We start from the raw sequence: 8,843 nt of genomic DNA on the forward strand, positions 1-8,843 counted from the left end.
AATTTTGGTCAATGACATGAGACAAAGTATATGTGAACTGCTGTATGAAAAGTGAATTTACTCTGTAAATCTTCACCCAAATCCTAATAAAAAATAAATAAATAAATATAAATAAAAACTATACAAAAAACTTTCATAAATGTGAATCATGAGTCTGTCTACATTGAGTATCTTAAGACATTTAACTATTACTCATCTTTACCAATTTACTTTCATTTCTCTTGTTTTAATTTTTCCTCCCATGGGAAATCTGTAAATACAAACACAGAGCAAAAGTTTTACTATTACATACTTTAACTAAACAAAACTTTTAAAAATTATTTAAAACATATGTACTTTTTGTACCTGATAGTTATCCGATTTGGATCTTTATTCAAAGTATTCAATGTTTTCTTTTCATTTATCCTTAACTGGATATCTAGAAATTCCTTGCAGCTGGCTATCATTGTGACCTATAAAATTTCAACAATTGTCTAATTAATCAAGTCCATTTTCCATTTCCTTCCCTTCAACCTCTTTCATTTGTTTTCCCACCTGCCCTGGGAATCCATTGTCAGACACATTGGTGGTTCAAACCTACCAGCTGCTCTGTGGAAGGAAGATGAGGCAATCTACTTCAGTAAAGATTTACCACCTCAGAAACCCAATGGGGCTCGCTGTAAGTTGGAATCAACTTGATGGCAGTGGGTTTGGATTTTTTGGTTGGGATTATAGTTTTATCAACTAGCATAACAGTGTTAAAAGTCTGCTTTATACTGTTGATGCATATATTCACTAATAATATTTGTAAACACTTGCTATATGTCAAGACAGTGTGTTAGACACTGGAAATACACCAAATATAAAGAGTAATTGGGTCAAATTTCAATCATTCAGCACAATGACTACCACATAATAGCACTCTTACTGTATCTAGCTCTTTTTACTATTATTATTATTACAATTAATCACTCATCTACAGCCTGCAAATCATTATCCCAAGTGAAGTTAATTTGTTAATGGAAGGAATGTTGTAAATAAAGAAATAAAAAAATTTAGATTATAGAGCTTAGTTCTACCAGATGACTTTGGATGAAACACTCTGTGTGCTTTGGCTTCCTACATCAGTTAAATGAAACTAAGACTTATTCTAATTCTCACACACTTGCTTTTCCACTTCTACTTTTTTACTCTTGATTTTCTTCTTATTTAAGAATAATATTTGCATGGAAAGATAAACCTTTTCATCTATTTTTGCTTATGTGACTTCCTAATAATTGGAATTCTATTGTGCTATATTTAATATAAGGTGTCCTGGTGGGTGAGTACTTGGCTGCTAACTGAAAGGTAAGCAGCTGGAACCCACCAGCCACTCAGCAGGAGAAACAAACTGCCCATCTGCTCCTGTAAAGATTACAGCCTAGGAAACCCTATGGGGCAGTTCATGTACGGTTGCTATGAATCGGACGTGACTCAACAGCACCCAACAACAACAGCATTGTTAGCATAATACCCATAGTAATCAAATTAGTATTTTAAATATTAAAATTTAAGAATAAAAACTTTCTTTTTTAAATATCTTATTTCACAAACATGTCCTCAATAACAGAAAAAAAGAACCAACACAGTTACCAGGTCCCAATATGACTAGGGTTCTATTCACTGCTGCAGCTGCAAAACAACACACTGTTGATATCTTAGGATAACCTATTCTCATTTCTCTAAAATCAGTTCTTTTCCTGAGCCATCATCAATAGTATTCTATTTCCACTGTTATTGCTATTCTCATGCAAAGATTTAGGGAGGAGTTGCAATTATGTAGCACACATACTCATTGTCCATCACTCATGGTGGATTTCCCTAATATACCATGCCACATAGTCTTAGACTCTTTCTTAACATATTACACTTGGCAGCCACTATCAAGGTAATCAGCATTATCATGTAAATTAAAGTTATTTGCCATCCCTACTTTGAGTATGTATATAAATTTTCTTAGCTCTGACACAGATACAACTGAAAATATATTCTGTATCTCATGATCAAAGGTATAAATGGGGGAGACACAGCCATTATTAGAAATGCTTTCCTTTCTGCTCATTAATCCTTAAATTATATGAGATATACACCTTTGTTGTTTCTCCAATATTATTCTATACTATATCATTATGTTTTTATTTTCTAAAAAAAATTAATTTACCAGATCTGATAATGTTTCTTTCCCACTGATAGTACAGAATTTCTTCACTGTCTCAAATGTAATATAATACCAAGCCATCAATCTTCCTATCTCTGTGGGAAAAGATGGAAAAATAAACATCCCTTCCATCAGCTGAAACAAGTTGCTTTTTTTTTATCAGTTTAACATATACTTAACATCTATTCTGAGACTATAATGGCACCAGGCACAAAAGACATAATAAATGAAGAAGACACAGGCTCTAGAACTTATAGGTTGGCTAGGGAGATAATCACATATGAAATAGCTAGATTAGAGGACAAAATCAATTTAATGTGATAATATTTACACGTACAAACCTAAGTATGGAGAAAATTACATGAAGAGAATGGTCACTGTGAGATGGCCTATAAACAAAAACAGTTCTTGAGGAAAAAGACTGTATGCTTTAGCAGAAAGGAAATAAAGCTATTCTGATCTCAGGAAAAATCAAGATTTGCTTGTCAAAAGAGTAGACTTAAAAATATCTTTAGGATACTGTACTATAGTAAGAAAGATGGCTTGATAATTACAGATAGTGATTTGAGTTTGGGGTCAAGCAGACCTAGTTTGAATCTTTATTCCTCCACTTATTGTGAAGGTGATCATGTTCAACTTACTTTATCAGTTTCTTAATGTAATGTGGTGTTATGAAGAAGAATAAATGCAACAATATATGCACAGTACTTCATGAAATACCATGAAAGAAAATTAAGTGTGACTGCAAGCATGTAAAAAAGATGCATTAAGAAATGGAAGGATACATGCCAAGTACTAACAGAGAGAGTCTAGGTTTTTTTTGTTTTTTGCTGTTCTATACTTAACACCGGAGCTCTGGTAGCATAGTGGCTAAGACACTTGCCTGCTAACCAGACGGCTGGCGGTTCAAACCCACCAGCCCACACCACGGAAGGAAGGGTTGGGAATCCTTCCTCCGGTGGGGTTCTGCCTCCGGAAACCCAAGGAGGGGTCGCTATGAGTCGGGGCCGACTCGACGGCACATAACAACAACAACAACATACTTAACACCAGCCACTCCTCGGAAGGAAGGTTGGGCAATCCTACTTCCGTAGTGATACTGCCTCGGAAACCCAAGGAGGGGTCACTATGAGTCGGGTTTGACTCGATGGCACATAACAACAACAACAACATACTTAACTTATATACAGTGGAGTTCCTTTTCTTAAAAGGGTTCATTTGGAAAAATGAAGTCAATATCTCCCCCCCATGAAACTTCTAATCATGAATGCTAAAAACTACAAAACACTATTTCTTTCTCTTTTTTTTATACTCCAAAAGAGAGAAAGGGAGAGAAAATGAGCCTAAGTAACCATCTAGAAATCAATGTTTGAATAATTCAGTATTGGCAAGAGGATATGTACAAGAGTTATAACAAGTCTGAAGAAACCCAAAGATTTGAGCATTTCAAATCTCTGCCTAAAAGCCATCAGCTCCAGTGAGGACAAGTTCTGTGACTGTCAACAAGTAGCTTTATAATTTTATAAATAGGACTCTTGTATAAATGTATCATGCTTTATAGCTAATAAAGATGATACCCTGTTGAGAAATGAGATCACAATTTAGTTTTATCATCAACTAAATTTTAGCAGAATAAAATTTTAGTTTACTCTTATGTAAGCAACTGTTAAATTTACTAACAAGATGGAAAAATTACCAGTTGGTTTGAAATTGATATCTTCATCCATCTTTATCAAATTTAGAGATGATAAATCATTCAGATTCTTCAAGCATAATTCTGCTCAATTATAGAAAAAAAAATTTTATTTTAATTAAAACAAGAAAATAGAGCAAAACAGAATTTATTATTAAATATGCTAAAGTTGTATTACTGCATAATTGGTCTGGGAAGACCTGTAGTCCCTACTTAAGCAGAAAGAAAAAACTCATGCAAATGAAGACCAACTAATATGCTACAAATATTTTCTAATAATACAAATAACACTCATTAAATGACAAAATAACATTTACAACTAGGAGCCTTATAAATGCTCTGCATAATAAAGTTGTTGTTGTTGTTGTTAGCTGCCATCAAGCTGATGCCAACTCTTGGCAACCAATGGGTGCAAAGTAGAACTACACTCCAAAGAGTTTTCAAGGCTCTAACCTTTTGAAGCAAATCACCAGGCCGTACTTCCAAGGTGCCTCTGGGTGAGGCAACCTTTCCATTAGTTGCCCAGAACTTAACCATGTGCTCCACTCAGGCACTCCATATGCAAAAGGTAGGTATTATTATCATTTTCATATACCGGTCAGGAAATTAAAGAATGAAGTGGGCAAGTAACTTGCCCCAAGTCTAAGCAACAACTTCACTATTTTCTTTTTATTTCTTTTCTTTTGTCTTCTTTTCCTCTTTTATTCTTGTCAAATATTTATATGTATAAAATATAAAAAGTCAAATAGTTCTATAAAGATGATTCCAAAAAACACTAGTCTTTCCTCTCCTCATCTGCCACTTTCGTGAGGCAACTGTTTTAGCTGATACTTTAATATTATTTCCATATCTCTGAACATGTCACCTTTGCTACGTAGAAGGAATCTCTAAGCAAGGAAGCAATGCAAGTTCACACTCACTCACTGATGGGAATTCGAGCAATTGTAATGGCCTGCTGCTTACGCTGTTCTGTCTGCCAGTGGTGTCACCAGTGTGGGACCTCATAGTATCACTGCCCCCATGGACCTCCTCTAGACCATACAGAAGTCTTAGTACTGTTTAGTACCAGTTTTAATCATACAATAATATGTGATACAACTATATGTGATAGTTGTTAATGGCTTAAATGTAATATTTCTTAGATTATAGAAATACTGACAATAAAACTGTTTTGTAAAGTCTTTCTACATTGCATTACACTTTTACTGACAATATTATTAGTACGTGAGGGAAAGACTTTTTGCTTTTCCTCCTTTTCCTTTAATTTCTACTTCATGCTCAAAAAAGATACTGAAATAGGTTCACAAATGCTAATAACTACAATATTGTAGCTAGAACTCTAGAAAACCTGACAAAATCAGTGACTATAAAAAAAAAAAAACTAGCAATAACAAAAACAAGAGTTTTCTCAGAAAAAATTCAAAGCGTCATTGTAATTGGGTAATAATAACATCTCTGACTGGAGTGCTTTAAAAGGTTCAAAAAGTAAATTAGCATAGACTGGTGCTAATACCTCCTTGTAGGTATACGGATACATGTAAACTAAGCTTACAAAAAATGTTTTTGTTGTTAAAACTAACTATGGGGATAGTTTCATAACAAAATAATAAATTTCTGCTGAAAGACTCCACAAAAATTTTACAGACAGTCATTTCAATGTCACCCCCTTCTACAGGGTCGTCTACACTCCCTACACTCTTTCAGTGATACCACTGTTCTCTGTCCCACACTAATGTCCAGGAGATTTGAGATGGTTCAGGGAAGACAGTCAAAATACTACAACTCGTTCAATCCTAAACAGAGTAGCTGCTCACAAAAACGCAGCCCTTAGAAGGTAAGGTCTTTTTGGAGATATATTTGTTTAACAAACATTACTCAAGCAGTTTGATAGTTTAAAAGGCTGTAGAAGTCTTTGCTAATTTTTTTAATTACTCACTATTAATTTCCATTCAGTTAATCCGTCAAGGAATAATGCCTACAATTTTAACTTTACAATCTTCATTAGGCAAAGCTTTAGATTTACTATGGGAGCTCTGGTGGCGTAGTGCCTAAGGCATTTGACTGCTAACCAGAAGGCTGGCGGTTCAAACCCACCAGTCACTCCTTGGAAGGAAGGTTGGGCAATCTACTGTGAGTCGGATCTGACTGGACGGCAGTGAATTAAGTCTAGGTTTACCACAGTGAATGTGACAAAATTCCTCTGCAGAAATTATATTTTACTAAAGAAAATCCTCAATAAATAAATAATAAATAATTTAGCTTCAGGTAGTGAAGAAAGATAAAGCTGAGAAAGCACCTACAGAATGATGACAGTAGATTTAATTTTTTCTGATAAAACACTATATAATTTCTGACATAAAGTAAACTTAAGAGTTACCTTAAATTTCAAAATGAACTTTTCTAAGAACAAGAAAAACAGCAATAATAACAACATAGAACTGTTTTGCCTTTCTCTCAACAAAGATAATTTTTAATACAGTCTCTGAGGAGTTGGTATTTGAGACCTGAATAAAATGAAGGTGCAGGCCATGTGAAATATGTGAGAATGTCCCAAGAATAAGAGTCCAAAGAGTGCCCTGCTATGGGAACAAGCTTGGTATATTAAAGGAACAGTAAGAAGACCAATTTGTCTACAATGGAATAAAACAGGGGAATAAGATAAGAGATGAAGTGGTAAGAGTGATAAGACATAAGTGATAAGAGATGAAGTCAGAGAAACAGGGAGATATCAACTAAGACTCTGTGGTGAAAATCTGGATTTTATTCTACACGTCATGGGAAGCTATTGCAGGTTACTGAACAATTTATTATGATCAAGTTTAGGAAACAGCATTCTTTATGCTAAAAAGTCCTTCCTGAAAGATTTAAGGCAACCTCCAAGGGTATGTGTGGGGTGAAAAATTACTTTACCCAAAGAGTTTGGTCTTTGTACATGGACCCTTCTCTCTGCTTGAATTGTACAGTGCTTTGTATTTTCACTTAGCACTGCCCAGCTCGAGCTACATTATTCCTCAATGAAACATCTTTACTTTCACTTCTAACCCACCCTCTTCCAATGCCATCAAGTTGATTCTGAGTTGTAGCAACCTTAAAGGGTGGAGAAGAAATGCCCCATGGGGTTTCCAAGGCTCTAAATCTTTATAGAAGCAGACTGCTTCAGCTATCTCTCATGGAGCAACTGGTGGGTTTGAATGGCTGAACTTTTTGCTAGCAGCTGAATGCTTTGACCAATGCACCACCAGAGCTCCTTTGCTCCTACGAGAGTAAGAGATTTTTTCTTTGACACTTCTTTATGTTGGTTCTGATTTGTATACTTTATAACAAAACTATACTCATAAAGAGTACTTTCCTGAGTTCTATGGATCATTCTAGCAAATTATCAAACCTGAGGGGTTAGTAAGAACCCCTGGATCTATAGCCAGTTGGTCAGAAGTGTGGATATCCTGGGTATCCTTGAACTTGAAGCTGGTTCCTGAAGGGATAGTGTGAACCTTAAATTTGTAACTAGTTGGTCAAAAGTGCAAGTGGCTGGAAACTCTAGCTTGTGGCTGGTGTTAGAAGTCCTGGGCAGACTTGGTAGTCTGGAGGACTATGCCCTTAATGCATGAAATCTGACCCTGACTCCAGGTAGTTAGGGTCAGAAAAACTGCACTGCAGTTTGTGTCAGAATTGAACAGAAGAAGAATTGATTTTAGAATACTGAAATCTTATATTCTGTTAGATAATAAATTTAGCTATTCTCCTTTACAAATAAAACTAAGATACACCTACAATGACTGAAGGTAAGAGAAATATCAACTGTGATTCTGCTAATTTAACAAAAAATAAAACATTACAGTTATCAGAATACAGAAAATATACCTTGGACCTTCAGATTTCTGATTTGTATTTGATCCATTGTAATAAAAATATATTATTTTACTTTTAATACTCCATTATAAAAATTGGTCCAAAATAGAGGACAATACAACTAATCTTATAGGTCTGTACCCACCAGCCACTCCTCGGAAGGAAGGTAGGGCAATCTACTTCAGCAGTGATACCACCTTGGAAACCCAAGGAGGGGTCACTATGAGTTGGGTCTGACTAGAAGGCATATAACAATAACAACAACAACCTCAATAGCATCATTATAAATATATATTCCACTCTTTTAATCTCATGTTTCAAAAGTATATTTTTACTGTTTCATCCTTGTTCTTGCAGTTTTGCCATACATGTATATACAAGTAAAGAATAAACCAAAATTGGCTAAATACTTTTAGTGGATATAATATTACTTTCTTTTTACTGAAAGAGAGTCTTGACAAAATGAAGATGTAGTAAATTCTAATCCTAATAAATTCTTAACAATATTTCCTATTCTAAAAGACAAGTAATGAAATACTGAGTGGTCAGATGGAAAATAAACTAGGGTTTGGTACAGATTGGGATAAGAAGCCCATAATCAACCTAGGTGTATATTTAAACTAATAAAGTATTATTACTGTAAACAGTATTTTCAAAGATCAAGATCATTTCTTAAAGTAAAAATCAAATAAGTCAGGTTAATATATTATGAAAAGGAAGATATTCTGATATGAATTAATAAACAGATTAATTCAGAAAAAAGTCATGTGCCAAGTTACACTTATGTGTAAGAAAGAAATAATTCATTGTGATTGTTGTTATTGTTGTTATGCGCCGTTGAGTTGGACTCGACTCATAGCGACCCCTCCTTAGGTTTCTGAGGCAGTATCACTACGGAAGTAGATTGCCTCATCTTGCTTCCGAGGAGGGGTTTTGTCAATTTGGCTAGGCTACTTCCGTAGTGATACTGCCTCGGAAACCCAAGGAGGGGTCGCTATGAGTCGGGGCCGACTCGACGGCACATAACAACAACAACAACAACAACCACAAGGGAGGCTGGGATATATTGGCTTCTTGTGTGCCCAGGAAGAGAAAGTGAAATCGATGAGTATCTAACCAGTCTCA

The 8,843-nt window shown here is 35.1% G+C and overlaps 1 protein-coding gene across 1 annotated transcript in view; it reads right to left on the minus strand.

Moving 5' to 3' along the window:
- HFM1 (helicase for meiosis 1) overlaps positions 1 to 8,843 on the minus strand; it is a 116,901-nt gene that overhangs the window by 75,614 nt on the left and 32,444 nt on the right. The window contains exons 19-22 of the mRNA XM_007936041.2: positions 3,873 to 3,953; positions 2,180 to 2,271; positions 346 to 452; positions 203 to 250 (exon numbers count right to left, since the gene is read on the minus strand). Of these exons, the coding sequence (XP_007934232.1) occupies positions 203 to 250; positions 346 to 452; positions 2,180 to 2,271; positions 3,873 to 3,953 (328 nt within the window). The remainder of the gene's footprint in view (positions 1 to 202; positions 251 to 345; positions 453 to 2,179; positions 2,272 to 3,872; positions 3,954 to 8,843) is intronic.

This window comes from Orycteropus afer, unplaced genomic scaffold (genome assembly GCF_000298275.1).
Source record: "Orycteropus afer afer isolate SDZICR_OR568_19922 unplaced genomic scaffold, OryAfe1.0 scaffold00033, whole genome shotgun sequence".
Classification (NCBI taxonomy): domain Eukaryota; kingdom Metazoa; phylum Chordata; class Mammalia; order Tubulidentata; family Orycteropodidae; genus Orycteropus; species Orycteropus afer.